Genomic DNA, 23692 nt, shown 5'->3' with positions numbered 1-23692 from the left:
CCCCTTATATTTTGTATTCGATCCTAATTAGACATAAGCCTTAGGCGGACTGTCTTCTGACTAAGCTTTAGAACGTGCTATTAGTATAAGCTAGTAACACGGAGTTGGTGCTGTAATAGGTACGAAAGGCCTTAGCGCAGCGAGTAGGTGGACTGTCGCAAGATAGTACACCTAGAGTAGAGCTTCGCAGGAAGCTTAGCTGTGAGAGATAGTAGGCGAAAGAGTCGCCTAGGACCTGTTAGAAGCCCTACCGTGTCTTGGAAAGCCGAGCCGTAGGCGCAACGTCGCGTAATAAACTACCTAAAGGCCACTTGGGCCTAGCGTATAGTTAGCTAAAAGCGGACGTTATAGTAAGAAAGTCCTGTTAATTCTCTATTAGACGAGGTATAGACCGTGCGATTACTCTTAATCGGAGACGGGATCCTATAAGCGAGACGGTAAGACGTGAGTCTTCTTAGGGACGCGACGCAACAGCGATAGAGCGCTATTTAGATTCTGGCTAGTAATAAGGACAGCCGAAGGTAAGCCCTACTAGTCCTCGCCGACGAGGAGTAGACCGCAGTCTGGGACTGCGCGAGCAGATTAAGAGATAATTAGAAGCTATACGCGACGATAAGGGGGTACTTGATAAAGTTTTCTTAGAACCCCCCTAAGAACAGTATAATGGAGATTAACGTTCCTAACTTAAACGTAGAAGAGCTAGCGGCGTACGCTACCGCTAAGAGCTAGGCAGGAGTCTCGGACGAAGAGATCCTGCGTAAGATTATATAAATGCTAAGAGAGAATAGGTAGAAAGAGGTAGCGATTGGCCTAACAATTAAAGCAGTTGTAAAACGGTTAATGGTGGTAGGAGAGAGGAGCCCGCTAAGGCAAAAGAGCTCACCGAAGAGCGACTAGAGCGCTATAGTTCAGATAATAGAGTAGATAATGCGACTTCTTGGCCTGATAGTTAGTCGTTTAGAGGCACTTGAACGGAACTAAGCCGAAGAACGCTCGGAAGCCTCCTTAGAAGTTAATACTCTACTACTACTGCTAATAATAACTACTGAGCTAACGGCCTATAAGAATAAGTTCCCAGACCTAGAACGTTTTGATGGGACCCGTAAGAACTACCTAAGCTGGAAGTTTAAATACGAAGGAAAGCTAGAATACGACGTTGCTATGTTCCTAATGGAGGACTCGAAGGTTCGATACGTGCTTAGCTAAACGAAGAATAAGGTAAACTAGGTTCTTCTTCTCTAGGTGCTTAAGAATAAGGAGTGAACGACCGCCGGACTATGGGAGCATATAGATACTCACTTCTAAGACGTCTACTAGTAGCAGCGAGCTCTGAATAAGCTTCGACACCTAAAGTAAGGACGACGCCTAATACGCGACTACGTCTTGGAGTTTAATTAACTCCGCGTAGAGTCCCGATAGACGTTCAGTCTAGTAGTAGCTCGTGAGATGTTTAGCGAAGGACTTAGAGAGGAACTCTAGAAGCTAATGCTCTATATCTCTAAGAATAGGAGTTTAAAGGAGTATATAGACAAGGTAATTGAGCTTTTTAACGACCTGTATCAGATCTAACTATATAGGAGGAACTAATAGAACGTAGCCTATAATCACGCGTAAGTATCTCTAAAAGCTACCTAGCGAGAGAATAGCCTAGAAGCGATGAACTAGGAACCCTTAAGAGTTAATTGAGCACGAGAGAAGATGAGTAGGCTAAGACGACCTCCGCGGGACTGCTATAGCTGTGGAGAGCCGGGTTATCTAGCTAGGAACTATCCGAACAACGTTTAGGTTGAGAGAGCTAGAGCCCTCCCTAAGAGCGAAAAACGGAAGTAGCTAGAAGAGGCTGAGGACCTAGCTAACAGTGACTTGGGAAAAGAGGAGCTCTAAGCTAGAGTCTCGGCTTAGAGCCTCTGAAGATGGATTAGCAGATAAGTAGCGAATAGAGTTAATTTCAGCGAAAGCACATGCGTCCCCCGCTAATTACTATAGATCTGATTATGAACCACGTAGTTAACGCTATGGTACTAATTGATTGTAGATGTCTCTGCTACGCACTAATTAATAGAAAGTTCGCTTACTGCTACTGTCTAGAGCGCTTTCAGATCCCTACCTGAATAATTAAGAGAGTGAATAGTAAGCTGTTGGAGATTAACGAGGTCGCCTAATTCTCGTTTAAGCTGCATGGGTACGAAGAGTCTGCCTATGTATATGTAATAGATTTGTCCTCTAGTGAGGACGTCTACTTAGGAAGGGGGTGGATGGATTACCGTGATGTGATGATAGCCCCCGCGAAGAAGAGCATCTTTATCTACTTGAAAGGTATTTGAGTGCGATTAATAGAGAGGACCCTATAAGGAGGAGTCTAATGTGTGAACGCTACTATATTCGCAGCGCTACTTCGCCGATATAAGAGCGCTCTAAATAGCGTTTAGATCTTCGCCGCGTTGATCGCGGATATTAATAAAGCGTTATAACTAAAGAAGCCCGTAGACGTACGAGCGCTGCTACTAACGTAGTACTAGAAGTTCTATAAGCTCTTTAACCTGAAGTAAGCAGAAAAGCTTCTACCGCATTAAGAGCTAGGGGTGGACTATAAGATTAAGTTAGAGCTAAAGGACGCTTAACCGCTATAGAGACCCTTCTATAGCATATCGCGTAGAGAGCTCCTAGTTCTCTAAAAAGAACTTACGTTACTTCTCGAGAAGGGATTTATCCGTATAAGTAGCTTACCAGCCGCTACGCTAGTGCTATTCGCGAAGAAGCTGGGAGGAGAGCTCTAATTATATATCGACTATCGAGCCCTGAATGCGATTACTAAGAAGAACTAATATCTACTACTGCTTATCTAAGAGACGCTTAATAGCTTAAGCAAAGCTAAATAGTTTATAAAGTTAGACGTTATCGCGGTCTTCTATAAGATCCGCGTCGCACTAGGCGATGAGTGGAAGACGGCCTTCCGAATAAGGTTCGGACTATTCGAATAGCTAGTTACTCCGTTTAGTATAGCGAACTCCCTAAGCACCTTCTAACGATATATTAATTAGACCTTAAGAGAGCACCTAGATGACTTCTACTCAGCCTATCTAGACGACGTGCTAATCTATACTGACGGCGATCTGCGCTAGCATTGAGAGTATGTTTGAAGGGTACTTAGTAAGCTTTAAGCTGTAGGGCTATAGGTGGATATTAAGAAGTGCGAGTTTAAAGTTAAGATAACTAAGTACCTTGGGTTTATTATTGAAGCGGGTAAGAGGATAAGTATAGATCTAGCTAAGGTAGCTGTAATCCGCGAGTGGGAGGCGCTAAGGATAGTAAAGGGAGTAAGATCGTTCCTAGGATTCGCGAACTTCTACTGAAGGTTTATTAAGAACTTTGTATAGCTAGCCGCACCTCTTACAAGGCTTATAGGTAACGTCCCTTTCTAATAGGGAGCTGAAGAGCAGTCGGCCTTTAAGAAGCTAAAGGAGATCTTTGTCACAGAGCCAACGCTGGCGGCGTTTAACCTGGATTAGGAGATAGTACTCGAGTGCGATTTGAGTGGCTACGCGGTAGGCGGAGTGCTATTGTAGTACGGCGACGATGGAGTCTTACGACTATGCGCATTCTTCTTGCGGAAGAATAACGCGCACGAGTGTAACTATGAGATCTACGACAAGGAGTTACTCGCAGTAGTACGATGCCTTGAAGAATAGGACTCCGAACTACGTTTAGTTGAGAAGTTTAAGGTGATTATAGATTATAAGAACCTAGAGTACTTTATAAAACCCCGTATGCTAAACGAGTGTTAGATAAGATAGTCGCTCCTACTTAGTAGGTATAACCTAGAACTGCTGTATCGGCCGGGTAAGCAGAATATAAGAGCTGACGCGCTCTTGAGAAGAGAATAGGACCTGCCTATAAGGGTAGAAAATGAGCGCCTATAGAAGCGCTTCGTGTAAATATTTAAGCTAACGAACTCCTGCTACGAGGAGTTAGCCGAGGAGGGCTCGGATGGTAGAGCCTTAGTGATGGTCGCGAGACTATAAAGAGAAAAAGAGACAGCTAGCACGACTAAAGACCAGTCGGACGTACTAGAGGCATAATCCTAGTAGAAAGAAGACACTTCTCTGCTGACTGAAGATGGTTTAGACCAGTCTCCTTCCAAAGAACTAGAGGAAGGAGAAAGAATGCAGTAGAACGAGCTAGAAGAACTCTAGGAGAAGGTGGCGACGAAAGATTGAGTCTACTAAGGAGCGAAGAAGGTAGTAGAGGACTAAGAGCGACGTTTCCCCGCGAACTTAGGCCTAAAGTGCTTAATTGAAGACTGCTTAGTAGACGGTAGAGTCCTGTTTTACTGAGGGCGTAAGTGGGTACCAGATAATGATGAGTTGCGAACGGCAATTATTAGCAGCGCCTATGACTTACTAGTTACTAGTTACCTAGGGCGTAAGCTAACTTATAAGATACTTGTAAGGGACTACTTCTAGCTAGGTATGACTAATTTGATTTGAAGATACGTTAGAAACTGCGACACCTGCGGACGGAGTAAGTTCTGGAGAGAGGGTACGTAAGGCCTTCTGAAGCCACTACTGATACCTACTCGGATCTGGAAGGAGATCTCTATAGATTTTATTGAAGGGTTACTAGAGAGCGAGGGTATGACTAGCCTGATAGTGATTACTGATCGGCTTAGTAAGGGCGCGATCTTCGTACCTCTTCTGAATATAAAGACTAAGATAGTAGCCTAGAAGTTTATCGAGCGAGTAGTTGCGTACTACTAGATACTAGATGCTATAACCTCTAATAGAGGCAGCTAATTTATAAGCGCCCTGTAGGCGAGACTATATAAGCTTCTAAAGATTAAACGAAGACTATTAACTACCTACTACTTATAAACTAATGGCGCTACGGAAAGAATGAATAGCGTCTGGGAGACCTATATCCGATCTTTTACGAACTAGGCTTAGGACGACTGGGTATGACTCTGCCTAATGGCCTAGATCGCTATTAATAGCAGAAACGTAACGTTAATAGGCATGTTACTATTCTTTCTTTAGTACGGGCACGAAGTGGAGCCGCTGTAGCTAGAGCTAGGAAATAAAAGATAACAGCGGAAACCAGCTGAACAGCTTTTGGACGAGCAGAAAGCGGTAGAGATCGCGGTTAAACTATAGTAAGCTGTAGAACTAGCCTAAGCAGGAATGGTAGTCGCTTAATAAGAATAGGAGAGATAGGCGAATAAGACTTAGAGAGAGGCACAGAGCTACTAAGTAGGCGATAAGGTATAGTTGAAGCTTAATTAGTAGTATAGCATAGGGCGAAGCTCTAAGAAGCTTAACTAGAAGAACGCTAAGTACACAGTAGTTAAGGTAATCGATAGCCACTTAGTTTAACTAGATACGCCGCTAGAACCGCACCCTGTTTTTTATGTCGACCGATTAAAGCTCACTAGTAATAATCCTCTCCTAAACTAGGTTTAGGATAACTATTAGCTATAGCCGCTGCAGGTAGACGGAGAAGACGAATAGGAGGTAGAGGACATTATAGCAGAAGAGGTACGCCGCTGTAGGAGAGGGCGTAAGCTATACTACGAGGTGAAGTAGAAAGGGTTCTACTAAACGACGCTCGAACTAGCGGAGCTATTAGAGGACGCTGAGGTAGTAGATCGTTGGGAAGCGTTTATAGAGACTAAACGAGATAGCGAGGGCCGCCTCCTGGAAGGGTTTTGGAGAGGCGATACGGTATTACCCTAAGGAGGGGGGTATTGTAATGGGCTGAACGCTCTTTGGATAGCTCCTCGATGGAATCTCGGCCTACTCGTAGAACCTGGGTGCTGTCTTGAGTACCTGGATTCTCTGCGTACCGCCTGAACGACGTTTAGACGATAGCCGCAGGACCTAGAAGCTGCCTCGTGCACCTAGACTTTACTGGTCTGATTGTTACTCGGGTAACCAGCTTGTATATAGACAGCTACGTAGCTTGGGAGCTTAGCTCCTCATCGAATACAACCTCTTGTATACCTCGCGATTGCTCCCCAGAGCGCAGCCCCTTACAATGGGCACTACAGGTGCAATCTTATAGTAGCTCATGCGTAGTCGACTAGCTACTCGGTACTCGCGATCCCTACTCTAACCGGTTTTTTCTCGACTATCAAACTACAGTATATCCTATGATCACGTGACTTCTCTTCTGATCATCACCTGTCTTGTCTACATAAGAGCTAACACCTCACCCTTTTCTAGATAAACCTAATTATTTTTCGTATCTCATATTCTCTATCTTACGATCCTACTTAGCGATCGAGATTTGGATGAAATCGCATTCGAGAGTGTGTTTTGACTAAATAAAGTAGTGGAACTCACAGGTCGTATCCGTAAGCGAGCCTTTGCTACAAACGGACTACACGGAACTTAAACTGCCGCTCTCTGCATGTAGATTTCTCTGTCTACATGACCTAAGCCGGTCTTTGCTCGTGGTAGGTTGACCGTAAATGGATGTACCGTATCCAGCCTTGAGATAATCATCTGTTAAATTGACTGTTTAATTTCGAGGAATTTCTATTCTATCCGGAAATAGAAATTGCTAGGAAGATCCAGGCAGGTAGAACCTACAACTTGCATTAGTAACGCGCTTCCTACCTTAGCCATTTGTGGAATTGATTATTAAAACAGTACTATCTACAAAGGACTGGCCCACTGTTTGAAAAGTCTGTACATGTAATCACCAGACTGCACAGGCAGAATCAAGCTCGCCCAAAATCTAATTTCGATCAGTAAGATTACGTATGTGCATAATAATTTTATGTATTTCATAAGATGACAAGGAGAATCGAACTCCTGGTCCTTGCACATCTTGCCGGGCAACGCCGGGCCAAGGAAGTCTTAGTAGATACAAAACGTTCTGCCGCACAAACCGGGACTTCGTATAAGGCTGAGTAGTACATACACCAAAATCTTACTCTCCCAACCGTTCTTGTCAGGACAAATCACAGTTCACGGAGGGAATCGGATTTCACAATAACATATATAGTATTATAGTACATTAATTACAAAACCGAATTTACGCCAGGAACCCCCGCGCTTTCCAACTGCCAATATACCGTCGTACAATTTCGTCACCAACATTGCCAATACCCCTCATGGCCGCCGAGTCCTTCTGACTCCTCTCAGTACCTAGTAATACACCTCCACAACTCATTCTAGTAAAATCCGCTTCTAAGAAATCAACAAGTCGCTTTGCGGGATTCAGATCTGCGTTGCCGGGAGTAGCCTCGTGAGAAAACGACCGAACACGCTTGATCCACTCCTTGAACGAGATGATGTTCTTCTCTGGAATGCCGAGCTCCGAAGCAAGGAGGGGTAGCATCTTGCTCCAAGGCTGGCGAACGGGATTATCGATGTGATAAATGCCCCCGGCGGTAGATTCGCCGAGTGCAAGATCCGCACACACTGCCGCTACCGCATCGACGGGTGTCCAGCTCACTGGCCCCTCGAACTTCGGTAGTGCCCTCAGTGTCTGGGAACTCTTGATGAGGAAAGGCAGGTGTTCGTTCTCGTTCCAGTAGCCTGAGGCGGAGCACCCGGCGACTTGGCCGAGTCTCACTGCCATGACACTGAAGCGGGAACTGTGTTTGTGAAGTGTTTCGTCGAGCATGCGCTCGCATACGAATTTCGCATCTCCGTAACCGTTGGGGAGAACGTGCTCGATGGTGACACGCTGTTCGGGGATGTGAGGTGTTCCCTCGTGTATGGGGTAATGTCCCACAGTCGCAATGGAAGATATGAATTGAAAGACAACTTTGGAATCAGAAGAAGAATTGGCGGAAATCAGTGCAGCAAAGTCAATCAGGCTGCGAAGAACGCGGAATTGCGGAAGAAAAGCCGAGAAGGGTTGTTTGGCGTTCATGGGCCAAGCATTGTGGACAATATGCGTGACGGACTTGACAAGGTGGTCGTAGGTGGATTGTGCCAAGCTGAAGCATGGTTTCGTCATGTCCACTTCGAAAACGGAAACTTTTGCCGATGCTGAAGGAGAAAGAGTGAGATCCCGTGATTTGAGAGCAGCGAGCTGGCGCCCGAGGGGATCTAAGCCTGAGGATTTGTTGCGCCGGTTGAAAGCTATAACCGAGGATACGGTGGAAAGGTTGGCATAATGGGCGAGCATGTGCGATCCAAGGCTACCAGTGGCGCCAGTGATGAGAACACATTGCCCAGTCCGACCAGTATCGTCGGCAGTTGGCTCTACTTGCACAGGCAGTGCGAATCCCGTGGTCATCGATTCGATGAGTTTGTCGGTCGCCGCCCTCCTTTCATCGTGGCGAAATTCCTACTAGTTCAGTTAGACAGTCAATCAATAGAGATCAGGATTGTACACACCTCTTGCTGAACAGGCTTTGAAGGGACAGTCAAACGCTCGAGTTGCTTGCCACCTGCTGTGGCAATGATGACCCTCTCGCATCTGACCTCTTCGACATTGCCATCGCTCCAGTCAACGTGTCCGTAACCGACACTGTGGAGGACATTCTCCCATGTCTGAGGAGGGGCGACAGCATGCTGCCTGCCATCCTCAAAGAGCCACCAGCCCTCGAAAACACCAAAGACAATGTCGCACCAGTACATGGGCTCGGTCATCTCCAGCAGCATCAACACACCGTCCGGCCGGAGCATCTTACGGATGTTGGCTGTGGATACTGGAAGACTGCGTGTGGCGTGAACTGCGTTGCTGGCGATGACGACGTGCTGGCTTTGCAACAGATCGGCCGCAGGCTCCTTCTCAATGTCGTGGACCCTGAATTTCATGAAGGGGTACTGCTTGTACTTCTTCCTCGCCGCAGCGACGAAGCTAGGCGCCAAGTCAGTGAAAGTGTACTCAATGCTGACGCCCAAGGTGGCAAGCAGCGGCACTAAGCTGTTGGTCGTGGCGCCAGTACCGGCTCCCATCTCAAGGATCTTAAGAGGACCATGTTCGGGGCGGCGAGAAGGTGATGTCGCAAGACGACGAAGGAAATCACCCATCTGAGCATAGTAGAGCTTGTTTAGAGGGAAGTCAGCATAGACAGCTCCGACTAGCTCACGACCACGCTCGGTACCGAAGATGAGCTTGATACCATCTTCTTTGCCCGTGAGAATGCCTGCCAGATGGGAGCCCGTCCAATATGCAAGCTCGTTGCAGCATGCATGCTCCGGGTACTTGTCGAGCAGCTCGCGAAGAAGGTCGCTACTTTCTCTTGTGGGAACTGGTACGTTGGTGCGAGTGATCTTGTCGTTGTCGAGGTCCACGAGGCGGGCGGTTTCGAGAACTGTGTAAAGGTATTGTGCGAACTTCTTCTGGTCACTGGCGTGTGGGATGAATGGCAGCTCCTCGCCTGCCTTGGCCACACTGAGATCGCAGTCTAGGTTTGAGAATGCCTCAACAACTAGAGCTACGCAAAGCTGGTCTTGCTGGGGTGCGATAGTTTGAAGATAGCCAGGGGCACCAAACTTCTCCATGAGCTGGTCAGTTTCCATCTTCGCCTCGCTGAAGGCCTTGATAGCTGCGGACTGAGGCATTTCAAAGTCAAATGGGAAACCAGTGCCATCTTCGATGACTGACAAGGGCGTAATAGACCCTCCAGTGCTTTCTTGTTCGTCGGCTGAGGAAGATGACGACGAAGACGAATCACCACTGCTGGATGATATGCCGAGCGAAGACTCGAGACAATGAAGCAATTCCGGGAAGTTGGTGACGTGAACAAGTTCATCCTGTGACAGGGTACACTTGAACTCGCCCTCAATTTCCCTTGCCATCTCCATGCCCATGAGCGAATCGACACCAATGTCTGCAAGCTCAACATTGCTCTTGATCTCATCAATTTCGAGACCAGAGATGTCAGCCAAGATTGCCTTGAGTCTCTGGATAATATCATTGGCGGCGCTCTTTGTGGCCTGGGTGGGCGGTTGAGGGATTTCAGTCCTTGCGGCCGTGGGCGTAGGAGGAGTAGGAATATCAGCTGATGTCATAAGGACTGGAGCAACGCTCTTGAGGGCTGGTGACTGCACCGCTCTGGCTTCTTCGCGTGTCAATCGAGAGAGTAGTCGTCCCATTGATACTCGGGAGACCTTGGCGTACTGAATGCCCAAGATAGCCTCAGTGAGGCTTCCTGTTGCAGCATCAAAGATGAAGACATCGGATAGAATCGAAAGCCCGTCTGCAGAGCGTGAGTGCTGTCCGAAGACGTGCCACTTTTCAATGGATCGGGTTTGCGCCTCCGTCATTGTAGGTGCACGAACCCACTGTTCGATGCCATTGGCAATCCACATGTCCTTGTCGTTCTCTTCAGCCATGCAGTTAACCCAGATGCCAGCTACTTGACAGAAAGCATCGGAGAGGAAAGAATCGAGCCAGCTTTCACCTGAATGCTTCTTGACAACGCGACCAGCAGATTCATTGCCCAATCCGACAAGCTTTTGCAGGCCAAAGTACAAGGGCGAGTAGTTAACAATGGGGGAGAAGACACGATAGATGGTCCTCTGACCTTGAAGGACTTCGTCGGGGTTCTCAGAGTGCAGGATCCGCATGCATCGGCGATGACTGACAAGACGCTCATACCGGCAGAACTCGGACTGGTAATGAATGTCGCTTCCACTGCGAAACTGTACTTCACCAGAAACGTGGGTCGTAGGCAATCCACCAGACGGGCCAGTAGAAGTCCACTTCCAGCTCCAGCTGGTGCGGCTAGCGTCCAGAGCTTCAACATCGAGCCATACGGTGCGCGATTTGTCAACGCAGACAGGAACAATATTGGTCATGCTGCGAATCTGCGGCTGGACGCCATCAGCTGAGAGATGCTTGGACAGACTCTTGACTGCTTCGATGACAATGTCTATCTGCACGGTGGCAGGGCAGATTGGTGCCACGCCAGCAATCGTATGACCTGCAACGATTTCCTCGTATAGAGAAATCATAGTGTTAATGCGGAATTTAGCCAAACACTGCTTGGTGTCTTGGTAACCAACGAAGCTGTACAACTTTGTCGGCAACTCTTCCTTGTCTTCCACGACAGCAACTGCAAGCTTCGGCGGTGCCTTGAGCTCAAGCCAGTGCTTCTTCTTCTCAAACTGGTATGGTGGTAAGAGAAGGGCAGCATAGTGTTCCGTCTGTGCTCTCGAGTGACCCCAGTATGTAATGGGGAGGCCAGCTTTCCAAAGTGCAAGGGTGGCATCTGTCAGTCGTTGAACTCCCTGCGTGCCAGATAGGTTCACTGCCTGGAAGTGATGAGCTGGGGGCATGTCGAGCGCTTTGCTTGCCATGGATGTGATTGTAGCGTTTGAGCCAGCCTCGAGCCAAATGGCGGATGGGTACTTCTTTGCAAGGCGATGCGTGGCATGTGAGAAGTACACAGGGTTTCGTAGGTGATCGGCGACAAAGTCGGCATCGAACTCTGGAGATGTCTTTGAAGTATCGATGGACCTTTCAACGGGAATGATAGCAGGGTTGAAGGTCAGTTCGGTGCCGATTTGCTGGAGCTGGGGTCGAAGTGGTGCAACCAAAGCCGAGTGGAACGCATTGGAAACGCCCAACTTCTTGAATCGCAGCTTTGCATGCTTCTCTGAGATTGCTGTAACGACGGCGTCGATGCTACTTGCAGATCCGGCGATGGTGTGTGATCTTGGGGCGTTGTAACAAGCAATTGATGCGTCGAGGCTCGGGTCGACATCTTCCAATACCTTCAACACCTCCTCCTCAGTTCCCTCGACAACAACCATGGAACCCTTCTCGGAGCCCCAGCTGTCTCTAATAAGGGTAGCTCGGCCAATGATCAGCTTCAGTGCGTCCTTGAGGCTGAGAACACCGGATGCGCACAAAGCGGTAAGCTCACCAAAGCTGTGTCCGATTACAGCAACAGGCTTCACACCACATTCAAGCCAGCACTGAGCAGTGCTGTACTGCAAAGCGAACAAGGCAGTCTGGAGAAGAACAATGTCTTCGATGGGCGTGGCTTGGAAGACAGCGGGGTAGATGCTCTCAATACCAAGCGAGATAGCGATGGCATTACAGCGGTCCATGTGCTGGCGCAAAAGAACATTGCCATCATATACTGCACGATCGAGGTTGATAGTGGTGCACAGCTGGCCGCCAAAGCACAGGATGACGGGTCGGGCTGATGGAACATCGATCGAAGCGGTGGCTGCGCTTTCTAGCTCAGTAAGCTTGCCAACAAGATCTGGAACCGATCGCGCGCTCAAGATTCGAGCTCGGGGAAGAGTGCGGTTGGACTGTCGAGAGATATTGAATGCGAGATCTGCAATGGACGTATTAGGTCTCTGCTTGAGATAATCTTGGAGCTTGGCTGTGTAGGCGCGAATACTCCTGTCATCGAGACCGGAGAACCAGAACGGATATCGGAGGTCTGCATCGTCCTGAGCAGTTTGACCAGTTGCAGTGGTCTTCAATCTGAACTTAGGTGCTTGGGTCACAACCATTGAAGCATTGCTTCCACTTGCACCATAGTTGTTGATGAGAGCAGCCTTGAAGTCAGCATTCCAAGGCTTTGACTGCAAGGTAATTTGAATGCCATCGCTCTTGGTTGCGCAGATTGCTGGGTTCATAACTGTATGACTAGCCTGAGGTGGGATGGTGGCCTCGTGCAACATGCAAAGCACTTTGACAAGACTCACTGCTCCCGAGCTACCTTCGGTGTGGCCAACCAGGCCCTTTACTGAGCCCAGCTGCAGAGGGACAGGCCTCTTGATTCCATTGTCCTTCTCTTGGCCAAAGATGCGACGGATCGCGGCGTATTCCGCTGGGTCACCAACTGGGGTACCAGTGCCATGTGCTTCAACGACTGACACATCCTGTGCGTTCAAATTGGATGTCTCAAGAACCGATCGGAAAAGGGTAGACAGAGAAGGAGCGTTAGGAACTACAATGGGCGTGTCGTTGCTATTTTGTGCTACTGCAGTACCGGAAATAACACCAATAATTGCGTCTCCGTCCTTCTGAGCTTGAGTAAGAGATTTGAGGAAAACAGCAGACACAGCTTCACCACGGCAGTACCCATCGGCGTTTGCATCAAAAGGTTTGCAGGGACCAGTTGTGCTGAGGAAAGATGCACCGGCAAGGTTCTGGTAGACGCCTGGCTCACTGATGGTATTTGTGCCACCAGCTAATGCAGCAGTGACCTCTCCAGATAGGATGGCACGGCATGCTGTGTGAATAGCGACCGCAGATGCAGAGCATGCAGTGTCAAGCGTAAGTGAGGGGCCGAGCCATCCGAAGTAATGCGAAAGCTTTCCAGCAACAAACGAACGAAGGGTTCCGGTCGCTGTGAAAGCATTGGGTGCATGGTGCGAGGTGTTCGCCACGTAGTCGTTACCGCACATGCCAATGTAACAGCCAATGTTTTTCGGGTCAGGGCCATTGGCATTAGCATTAGCCTGCTGCTTGTTGTCGTTGAAGTAGCCTGACATCTCAACGGCTTGATAAGCACACTGAAGCAACAACCTCTGCTGAGGGTCCATGCCGGTACTTTCTCTTGGCGTCTTCTTGAAGAACTTGTGGTCAAAGTCTTCTACTCCATCGATGAAGTTACCATACCACTTTCTCTTAGGATCATTCTCGCGGAAAGTTGTCTCGAATGTGAACTTGTCGTCCGTTACCAGTTGATGCTGTGATTTTCCAGATGCGAGGAGATCCCAGAATTCAGTGGCAGAGGAGGCACCGGCGACGTTGATGGCCACACCAATAACAGCAACATCGTTCGGATTCACTCTTAATGCTGGCGTAGTTGGGTCATCGAAATATGTGACGCGTCCAGAAAACCCGCTAAGGAGACTTGCTGGCATGCAACGTTCGCCGAAAGCAACGAAGGAGGTGGAGGTGGAGAGGTAGGACGATTTGAGTTCGGAAACAATCTTGTACCATTCGCACCTGTGTAATAGAATAGACTGAAGCGCAGTCTTGTGAATGCTCGTTTGGTCCTTGAGTATGGCATCGTCACTGTCAATCCTTGTTGGGATCTTTAACGCAGATGTGCTACCTGGAAACGAAAACTTGGGACTCTTGTCGCAAAACTCGACGATAGAGTCGAACACACCGTTGTGGTCGGGTGTGCTATGGAAACGACCTGAAAGTCCAAGTTCTGTAACGGCAAAACCGGCGTCTTGCAGGGCGCGTTGGAGTGGCTCCAAGATCGAAGCATTCGATGTGAGTGATACACGTGTTGTATCATATGCTACGGAGATGTAGGCCTTCGAAGAGTAATATGTTAGAATGAGAACATTGATCGAACAGAGGCAAAGGGAATGACGAGATTCCATTACGAAAGGAGCATAGAAGACTTACATCTGGAAACTTGGCAAGAATATCGTCCAACTCCTTGTGGTTGTCTCTCGAATCGACACGTTTCCATGCAACGGAAAATGTGTTCGAAGGACCCCTGAGATCTTGCAGCTGTTGTTGGTCGACAATACAGCCAGCAAGCATCGCCAAACGCACGGCGACTCCAGCGTTTTGCGCAAACTCTGTGGTCGTACATTGAGGGGAGAGGGAGACAGCAAGAGCAGACAGCAATCCAATGCAGAACCCTACAGTCTCCTCAACGATAGGTTGCTCTTGGATAGCATTCTGGCTATCAAGAAAAGCCCCATACTGCACCAGTTGTGCAATCACAACAAGGGGTGCGAGAATCGAGTTGGGCAGCTGCTCTCCACCCAGAGCCAAATGTCCGGTCTTTAACCACGCTGCTAAGTCAACGATTTGTGCTTCGCTAGCCTTGCTGTGTAATTCGGGGCATTTGGTGACTAAGGACTGGTAATCCGAAGGCAATGAGGCGAGTACTTGGTCAACCCACGCATATCGTGGAGAAGAGAGAATAGTGCCTCGGAGTGTGGTAAGGTTTGATTGCGACAGGGACGGTGAAAGAGGTCCAAAGAGAGCAACCACAGGGTTACTTGTGCTGAGCTTCTCAGATGACATGTTTGGTAGAAGGATATTTGGTTCGACAGACGACAGGACGGGGATATCAAGAAACTGTTGTTTGTCCGGGATGTAGTGGGTAGATAAATAATAGGAGAAGTACAGAGATAGCCAGGCGGACAAGAAAATAGGACGAGGGTATGATTCAAAAAGGCACCGTCGGAGGCATGAGGCTCTTCGAACTGTCGTCTTGACGTGGTGCAGAGACTTTGTAGTGCTACAAGATGTCCAATTTCCAAGTATTCACTATAGCACGTATATACATCATTTCACCCGAACACTCAAGCCACCATCAATCCTAACATTGATACAAATGCCTGTTCGATTTAGATGGAATCCGGTTCAAACCGCGAATTGTGTCTCCGATACGGACTATCTTGGCTCTATGAACCCTCGGAGTAACTGTTCGGACTCTCACAATCACACCAGCGCCCCACTCTCCACTGGTGAACTAGCCGTAAAATGCGAAAACCAAGATCCGGTATATGCCCGGCGATATGCCGATTCCATTGGCGCCATGGCCGCGGAGCCTTGCAGGTCCGACTAGGCGGTTATGGTGGATACGAAATGTTACTCGGGTAGTTACCAGGGTTGTTACTACAACACCTTTGATCTATAATACTTGTATTAGAACCCTTCTGTTTTACAACAAATAATTCTTACATTCAGAAGTCCCTCGCGGTCTAACGTGCTCGATTGTATTGCGCGGCTTGCTTCCTTCTACCCTTCCTCACAGCGGGCACAAATTTGACATCTTCTTTGACTACGGATCTTCACATTTTATGATCCATCTCTGACATAGTCCATTTCCACATAAATTCAACAAAGATGTCTGCACCTAGTGTTCCCATTGCCATTATTGGCATGAGCTGCCGTTTCGCTGGCGGCGCCACCGATCCTGAGAAACTTTGGCAACTGTGCGCCGAAGGACGGACAGGTTGGAGCGAAATCCCAGAGGACAGATTCAAAATCGACGGCCACTACCATCCTCGGCCGGACAACCTCAATACAACAAACGTAAAAGGAGCATGTTTCCTTGATGAGGACGTTGGCAACTTTGATGCCACGTTCTTCAACCTTCCCGCCGAGACAGCTGCAGTAAGTACCAACATTTGTTCATCTTTACCATATGTACTAACAAAGAAAAATAGTGCCTGGATCCTCAATTCAGGCTCATGCTCGAGGGCACCTATGAGGCCTTTGAGAATGCAGGTCTTACCATGGAGGACGTGATTGGTTCCAACACATCAGTATACGCAGGTTCCTTTTTCAAGGATTACCACGATGCTGGACTTCGCGACGTCACAACACTGCCGCGTTTCTTTCTTGTCGGTGTCGGCTCTGCAATGGCATCGAACCGTCTTTCTCACTACTTCGATTTACGAGGAGCTTCCATGTCTATCGACACTGGTTGCTCGACAACGCTCACTGCGCTACATCAAGCATGCAATGACCTCCGCAACCGCGAGTCCGACATGTCTGTAGTTTCAGGCGCAAATCTCATGTTAAATCCCGACATGTTCATCACCATGTCTTCTATCGCATTGATCTCCAAGGACGGTCGGTCTTTTGCGTTTGACAGCCGTGCGAACGGTTACGGTCGTGGAGAAGGCGCAGCAACTATTGTGCTTAAGCGTCTGGATGATGCCATCCGCGATGGCGACCCAATTCAGTGTGTCATCAAAGAGACTGGTCTTAACCAAGACGGAAAGACAGAGACAATCACCACCCCCAGTCAAGCAGCGCAAATAGACCTGATGCGACGCTTGTACAAAAAGGCCGGATTAGACCCGAAAGACACGGGCTACTTCGAGGTAATTCCCATCATCCACCCCTAAATGCTTACCACTAATCTCGCCCAGGCCCACGGAACCGGAACACCAACCGGCGATCCCCTAGAAGTCGGCGCTATTGCTGCCGTGTTCAAAGACTCAAGACCAACCAATACCCCGCTACCTATTGGTTCGATCAAGCCCAACGTCGGCCACACTGAGTGTGCATCTGGTCTGGCCAGTATTGTCAAGGTCGTTAAGGCCATCGAAAAGGGACTCATTCCCCCGGCGGCAAACCTGGAGACGATCAACCCCAAGTTGAAGCTTGGAGAGTGGAACCTGAAGGTGAGTACCCCACTAGTCCTCTCCATACTGGCAACAATAATGCAAGATGGCGTGTTAACATGTGTTCGTCTTGCAGATCCCCCGAGCTACTGAGCTCTGGAATGCATCTCTCCGCCGCGCCTCGGTCAACAACTTTGGATACGGTGGCGCAAACTCCCACGTCATTCTCGAGAATTACACGCCTACCGAACGTTCTTTCAGCAGTTCCTCTTCCCTTCCTTCCAAGGTCTACGTCCTCAGCGCCAAAGATGAGCACGCTGCTAAGGCAATGGTTTCCAACCTCCGGGACCATCTCGAAAATGTCACGGATAGCGCGAAGTACCAGAACGATCTCGCATATACCCTCGGAGAGCGTCGTTCAGCATTCCCTTGGGTAGCAGCAACCTCTGCTTCTTCAATCCCCGAACTCATCCGACTTATTGATGCTGGAAAGATGAAGCCAAAGCGTAGAGGCGATGTCCCAAGAATCGGCTTTGTTTTCACGGGTCAGGGAGCCCAGTGGTGGGCCATGGGACGTGAGCTCATCTCTGCCTACCCAGTCTTCCGCGAGACACTGCATGAGGCCGATAAGTACCTTCGCGAGTTTGGCGCCCCATGGAGCTTGATTGAAGAGCTTTACCAGAACGAGAAGACAACCCGAGTCAACGAAGCAGCTCTAGGTCAGCCAGTGTGTGTTGCTGTGCAAATCGCATTGGTCCGCTTGTTGGAATCCTGGGGTGTGAGCCCATCGGCGGTGTGCAGTCACTCCAGTGGTGAGATTGCCAGTGCCTATGCTGCAGGTGTCTTCGATCTCCGCAGCGCTATGGGCGTAGTCTACGCTCGTGGTTTCCTTGCTGCCGACGTGGCAAAGTATTCCAACCTTGGTAAGGGTGGTATGATGGCGGTTGGTCTTGGTGTCGATAACGTACAGAAGTACGTGGAGCGCGTCACTGCAGGCCATGTTCTTGTTGCATGCCAGAACAGTCCTTCAAGTGTAACCATTTCTGGAGATATTGCCGGAATCGACGAGCTGGAGACGATCCTTAAGGAGGCGGGAGTGTTTGCACGAAAGCTCCAGGTGCCTGCAGCATACCACTCCCACCACATGGAGCCCCTCGCAACGCCCTACGCAGACTGGCTGAACGCGAACATCAAGCCCCAACCAAAGATGCACGACATGATCTACTCTTCGCCCACTATTGGTCAGCGCATGACAAACGTTGAAGAAATCGGTGCTGCGGGCCACTGGGTAAGGAGTCTTACCCAGCCGGTGCTCTTCGTTGAGGCTTTCACCAACATGTGCTTTGCTGCCCCAGGGGAGCCCAGCGACGTCGACATGGTCATCGAGCTCGGCGCACATCCCGCTCTCTCTGGGCCTATCCAAGACATTACAACGCTTGATGCCTTCGACGGTTCCACAGTCGGCTATGCCAGTTGCTTGGTACGCAAGAAGAACGCTGTCGACACTATGCACACGCTGGCGTGTGATTTGACCCACAAGGGTTTCCCGCTGAAGATGGCCGCAGTCAATCTCACAACCCAAGGCAGAGTACTGACCGATCTTCCAAAGTATGCTTGGAATCATCAGCTCCGTCACTGGTACGAGCCACGCATGAACAGGGCGCACCGCATGTTGTCTGAGGGACCTCACGACCTGCTTGGTTCCCTCGTCACTGGTACCAACCGCATCAATCCTTCTTGGCGCCATGTCATTAAGCCTTCCTCTATGCCTTGGATCGCCGACCACATGCTTCAAGGTACTGTCGTATATCCTGGAGCAGGTTTCATCTGCATGGCTCTTGAAGGTCTTCTACAGGCCCAACGGCAGACTGACAAGGTCATCACTGGATACCGCCTGCGTGACATTGACATGCTCGCTGCATTGGTGATTCCAGAGGGCGACAATGGTATTGAGGTTCAATTGTCACTCAAGCCCTGTGGAGATAAAGCAATCTACGCCAGAGGCTGGAGAGAGTTCCAAGTTTTCTCCGTTACTCACGACGACAAGTGGAATGAGCACTGCCGAGGTCTCATCTGTATCGAGTATGACGGCAAGAGCGCTCCCAAGGCCCCCGTGGCTGTTCGCGAAAAGAGGGAGTACAGGACTCGTGTCAGCCCATCAGATGTGTATGGCTCCATGCACCGCGTGGGTATCCAGCACGGCCCCATCTTCCAGAATCTCAAGGCAGTGCAAGCTCGTCCCCAGGGCTCTCTCGCGACCATTGAGACTAGGGACACGGCATCTCTGATGCCATACAAGTTCGAGCACGAGCACGTCATCCACCCAACAACCCTTGACACCGTCTTCCAGGCAATTTACGCAGCACTGCCTGCCGCTGGAGCCAATTTGCCCTCCGCACAAGTTCCACGTTCCATCAAGAACCTGTGGATCTCGGGGGGTATTAAGCACGGCGCGCCCAATACTTTCAGTGCCTTCTCCGAAGTGCGCGACAACGACAAGCAGGGCTTCAGGGCTGCAGTCACTGTCGTCGATGGTGCCGAGGGAGACGTTGTCATCACTATCGAGGACTTCCTCTTCCAGTCGATTGGTGACGCTCTTAGCAAGCGCGAGCCATGCGAAAACGACAAGTTCCTCACTCCCAAGTGGGTTCCGGATCTAACCATGATGAAGCCAGAAGCCATCAAGCAGAAGCTGTCCAGCGAACCTGATCTAGTTGAGCTGCAAGCTCTGGCTGATACTAGGTTGGCATGCTCTTGGTTCATCAAGGATGCTCTTGCGGCCATTACTCCCGAAGAGGTCAGTGGTCTTCAGGAGCACTTCAAGCATTACCACGCATGGATGGAGTCTCAATCTTCGGCAAACGAGGTTGCTCCTGTTACCCAGGAAGAGAAGGCTGCGCTCATTGCAAAGGTCGCGGCTATCAGTGCCAACGGAGCTCTTGTTTGCAAGGTCGGGCCACACTTGGCCGATATCTTGTGTGGACGTGCAGCACCGCTAGAGTTGATGCAAGAGAACCGCTTGCTACAACGCTTCTACACCGAGTCTCTCAACCTCGACCGCAGCAGGAACCAATTGGCAGAGCTTGTTCGCCTGTTCGGATTGAAGCATCCTCGTGCTAAGATTCTCGAGATTGGCGCCGGCAGTGGCAGCGCAACCTACCCTGTCCTCAAAGCTCTAGGCGTCGAGGATTCTCTTTGCGCTTCGTATGATTTCACCAATGCCTCCGACAGCTTGTTCGAGGCTGCCGAAGAAAACCTCTCAGCATGGAAGAGCATCTTGTCGTTCCGCACGCTCGATATCCAGCAGGATCCTTCTGGACAAGGATTCGAAGCCGGATCGTACGATCTTGTCATTGCCTCGCAGGCACTGCCCAAGACCGGATCCGTCGACGAGACCATGGCAAATGTGCACAAATTGCTCAGGCCTGGCGGCAAGCTCATCTCCATTGAGCGAACTAACGACCAGCCAGACTTCCGCATGACATTTGGCCTGCTGTCTGACGCGAGCCTTGACGACGAGGAGCAGCGATTGTTGACTCCTTCCTTGACCGCCGAGGCATGGAATGATGTGCTCAAGAAGAACGGCTTCACTGGACTGGACACTGAGGTCCGTGACTGCGAGAGCAACGAGGCCTACGCTTACAGCGTCCTGATGTCTTCTACGGAGACTGAGGCCCCGTCATACCACCAAGAGGTTGTCATCGCGATCCCCACACTGAGCCCGCCTCAGGAGTGGCTGAAGAGCTTGACTGATGCCGTTGGTGCCATCACCAACTCCCAGCCCACTGTTCAGCCATACGACAACCTTGACTGCGAAGGAAAGGTTGTTGTCTTCCTCCCCGAGGTATCAAGCAAGCTTCTTGTCAACCCTGGAGATGCACAGTTCGAGGCAGTCAAGAATGCCTGCATCAAGTCCAAGGGTCTGCTCTGGATCACCCAGGGCGGAACAGTGGAAAGCGCCGACCCATTCTCAAGCTTGGCTTCAGGTTTCCTTCGTATCCTCCGCCTCGAGTACGTCGGCAAGCTCCTCGCCACCCTCGACCTCGACTCAAAGGCAGAGGTCTGGTCCGCTTCCACCGTCTCAGCCGTCAGCAGTGTTTACGCCGGCCTCTTTGCCAACCCCGCCGAGAACAAGCCCCGGGACTTTGAATTCGCTGACCGCGATGGCATCAACATCCTGCGTTACTTCAAGGACCATGCCCGCAATGATGTCTGGTTCCCTGACACTGACGAGGCAAACACCACTCTCCTGCAGAAGTTTGTCGACAGCTCGGTCCACCTTACCATCGAAAACCCTGGACATCTCGAGAGCCTTGTGTTCACTCCCAGCGCCGACAAGTCAGGCATTGAGGTTGCGGCCGACGAGATTGAGGTTTCTCCTCAAGCTTTTGGTATCACGCCTCGCGACATTGGTGCTGCAACCAACACCATCCAAGATCGAACCTTGGGCTTTGAATGTGCTGGTACGGTAACTCAGGTCGGCGCGAATGCCGCGTCTGAGGGCTACAAGGTCGGCGACCGTGTCGCAATCGTCATGGACGGCGAATCTGGCAACAGAATCCGTATCCCTTGGACTAGCGCGGTACAACTCCCAAGCGCCATGGGTTTCGAGCTGGCTGCTGCCCTTCCCGTTGCATATGCAACTGCCTGGATCTCACTCATGGATGTAGCTCACATCCAGAAGGGAGACAGCATTCTCATCCACGACGCTGGCTCTGCTATCGGTCAAGCCGCTGTTTCGCTCGCCAAGTACGTCGGCGCAGAGATCTTTGCTACAGTCAGCGACCCCGAGCACAACAGTTTCCTCAGGCGTGTCATTGGCCTCAAGGGAGACCACATCTTCCCCAGCACTGACTCTGCCTTTGCCACCGCCATCCAGACCAAGACCAATGGCCGTGGTGTTGACGTCGTCCTCAATACCCTCGAAGGATCTCTGCTGCACAAGACTCTTGAATGTGTTGCTCCTCTCGGCCACTTCTTCGAGCTCGGAAAGAGGGATCTCGAGCAGAACAGCCGCCTGGACATGGGCGCTTTCGCTCGCGGCATCACCTTCTCCGCGATCGATGTCACCATGCTGGCCAAGCACAAGGGACGCCAGGTGCACCGCGCCTTGACCTCTACCCTTGACCTCATGAAGGCTAGGAAGATTCGTGGTGTACCGATCTCGGTGCACGACATTTCCAACGCTGTTCAGGGTTTCCGCAGCGCTCAGTCCAGCGGATCGCTAGGAACAGTCGTTCTTTCAGTCAAGCCAGAGAGTACTGTACCGGTATGTGTACCCCGATTCCCCACCTGAAATCTCGACTTCATTTGCTAACATTCAAACAGGTTGTTCGCCAGATGCCCACTGTCAAGCTCCACGCAGACGCATCCTACGTCGTCGTCGGTGGCTTCGGAGGTATCGGCCAGAGCATCTGTGTCTGGCTCGCTGAACACGGAGCCAAGAACCTCGTTGTCCTCTCTCGAAGTGCCAACGCCGCTGAAAAGGCCGCTCCTCTGCTCAGTGACCTGAGCAACCTCGGATGCCAAGTCAGGGCCATTGCCTGCGACATTGCCAACGAGGACGATGTCAAGCGCGCCGTTGAATCCTGCAAGGACCTGCCTCCCGTCCGCGGTGTGATCCAGGGTGCCATGGTTCTCCGCGACTCGATTCTCGAGCAAATGTCTCTTGCCGACTACACGACCGGTCTGCGTCCCAAGGTACAGGGTACCTGGAACCTGCACACTGCATTCGAATCCGCTCCTCTCGACTTCTTCGTTATCCTCTCGTCCATTGCCGGTATCATTGGTATTGCATCTCAGTGCAACTACGGCGCCGGTGGTGCGTTCCAAGACGCACTGGCAGCACACCGCACCAGCCGTGGTCTCCCCTGCGTCTCCATCGACATCGGAGCAGTCAAGAACGTCGGATACGTTGCCGAGCACGACGAAACGCACAACTACCTCAAGAAGCTCGGCCACATGGTTCTCTCCGAAGGCGACGTCCTCAAGTCCCTCGCCTGCGCCATCACCTCGCCCTTCGCAACCCAGCTCGTCTTCGGCATCAACACTGCACCCACCAGCGCCCTCTGGGATGAAGGCCCAGCGTCTCGCGACCTCCGCTTCTGGCCCGCCAAGTTCCGTTCCTCAGGCGATGAGAGCGCAAGTCTAGGCTTGGCTGATACCCTCGCCGGCCGCATTTCGAGCGCCACATCGCTCGAGGAGGCTGCTACCGCGGTCGCCAGCGAGATCACCGCTAAGATCATGGATATCTTTATGATTCCTGAGGCTGAGGTGTTTCCGCATAAGCCCATGGCGGATTTCGGTGTCGACTCCCTTACGGCGGTGGAGCTGAGGAATACACTAGCGACAAAGGCCGGTGCTGAAGTGTCCATCTTTGATATCATGCAGGCGCCGAGTTTGAACGCTATGGCGCTGTCGATCGCGGCCAAGAGCTCGCATCTTAAGTCGTCACTTGTTGTTGCTGCTTAAAGTTTTGTTTGCTTTTTCATTTGACTGTTTGTATGATTTTTGTAATGTCTGTATGAAATAGTTTTCTTTTTTTCCTTAGTTTTGGGGTTTTTGGTCGGGGCGTTGTCTGATATATAGTACCTTAGTCTTGTTGTTGTTTTTTTCATATCAATGTCAGAGATTTAACTATATCGATGTGTTTTGCTTCGTGATTTTCCAGTGAGATTCGACTTCAGAAGTGCAAAGGTAATGAA

General features: G+C 50.3%; 5 protein-coding genes across 5 annotated transcripts; 3 read left to right on the top strand and 2 right to left on the bottom strand.

Annotated features, from left to right (window-relative positions):
• Positions 1 to 984: 984 nt before the first annotated feature.
• Positions 985 to 2051, top strand: COCSADRAFT_37628 (uncharacterized protein; the record flags this gene model as incomplete). Its single annotated transcript, XM_007702283.1, has 3 exons — positions 985 to 1194; positions 1480 to 1556; positions 1707 to 2051. Coding segments are annotated over 3 exons (366 nt in total), but the record flags the coding sequence as incomplete, so codon positions are not given.
• An 828-nt stretch (positions 2052 to 2879) lies between these two features.
• On the top strand, positions 2880 to 3823 carry COCSADRAFT_358412 (uncharacterized protein). Its single transcript, XM_007702676.1, has 4 exons — positions 2880 to 2962; positions 3050 to 3150; positions 3177 to 3371; positions 3426 to 3823. The coding sequence occupies exons 2-3, from the start codon at positions 3133 to 3135 to the stop codon at positions 3351 to 3353; spliced, it is 195 nt and encodes a 64-aa protein (XP_007700866.1). The 5' UTR covers positions 2880 to 2962; positions 3050 to 3132; the 3' UTR covers positions 3354 to 3371; positions 3426 to 3823.
• Positions 3824 to 7035: 3212 nt separating this feature from the next.
• COCSADRAFT_91461 (uncharacterized protein) lies at positions 7036 to 7881 on the bottom strand (the record flags this gene model as incomplete). The annotated part of the gene is made up of 1 exon (XM_007702675.1): positions 7036 to 7881. The coding sequence occupies one exon, from the start codon at positions 7879 to 7881 to the stop codon at positions 7036 to 7038; it is 846 nt and encodes a 281-aa protein (XP_007700865.1).
• Positions 7882 to 8321: 440 nt separating this feature from the next.
• Positions 8322 to 15450, bottom strand: PKS17 (polyketide synthase PKS17; the record flags this gene model as incomplete). The annotated part of the gene is made up of 3 exons (XM_007702674.1): positions 8322 to 14204; positions 14299 to 15148; positions 15356 to 15450. The coding sequence occupies 3 exons, from the start codon at positions 15448 to 15450 to the stop codon at positions 8322 to 8324; spliced, it is 6828 nt and encodes a 2275-aa protein (XP_007700864.1).
• Positions 15451 to 15759: 309 nt separating this feature from the next.
• PKS5 (polyketide synthase PKS5) lies at positions 15760 to 23692 on the top strand (the record flags this gene model as incomplete). Its single annotated transcript, XM_007702673.1, has 5 exons — positions 15760 to 16143; positions 16206 to 16745; positions 16794 to 17048; positions 17125 to 22257; positions 22317 to 23692. The coding sequence occupies 5 exons, from the start codon at positions 15760 to 15762 to the stop codon at positions 23457 to 23459; spliced, it is 7455 nt and encodes a 2484-aa protein (XP_007700863.1). The 3' UTR covers positions 23460 to 23692.

The sequence above is a fragment of the Bipolaris sorokiniana genome (assembly GCF_000338995.1).
Source record: "Bipolaris sorokiniana ND90Pr unplaced genomic scaffold COCSAscaffold_8, whole genome shotgun sequence".
NCBI lineage: Eukaryota > Fungi > Ascomycota > Dothideomycetes > Pleosporales > Pleosporaceae > Bipolaris > Bipolaris sorokiniana.
Note: the sequence above shows the minus strand (reverse complement) of the source record. Positions and strands in the feature narration are given on the sequence as shown.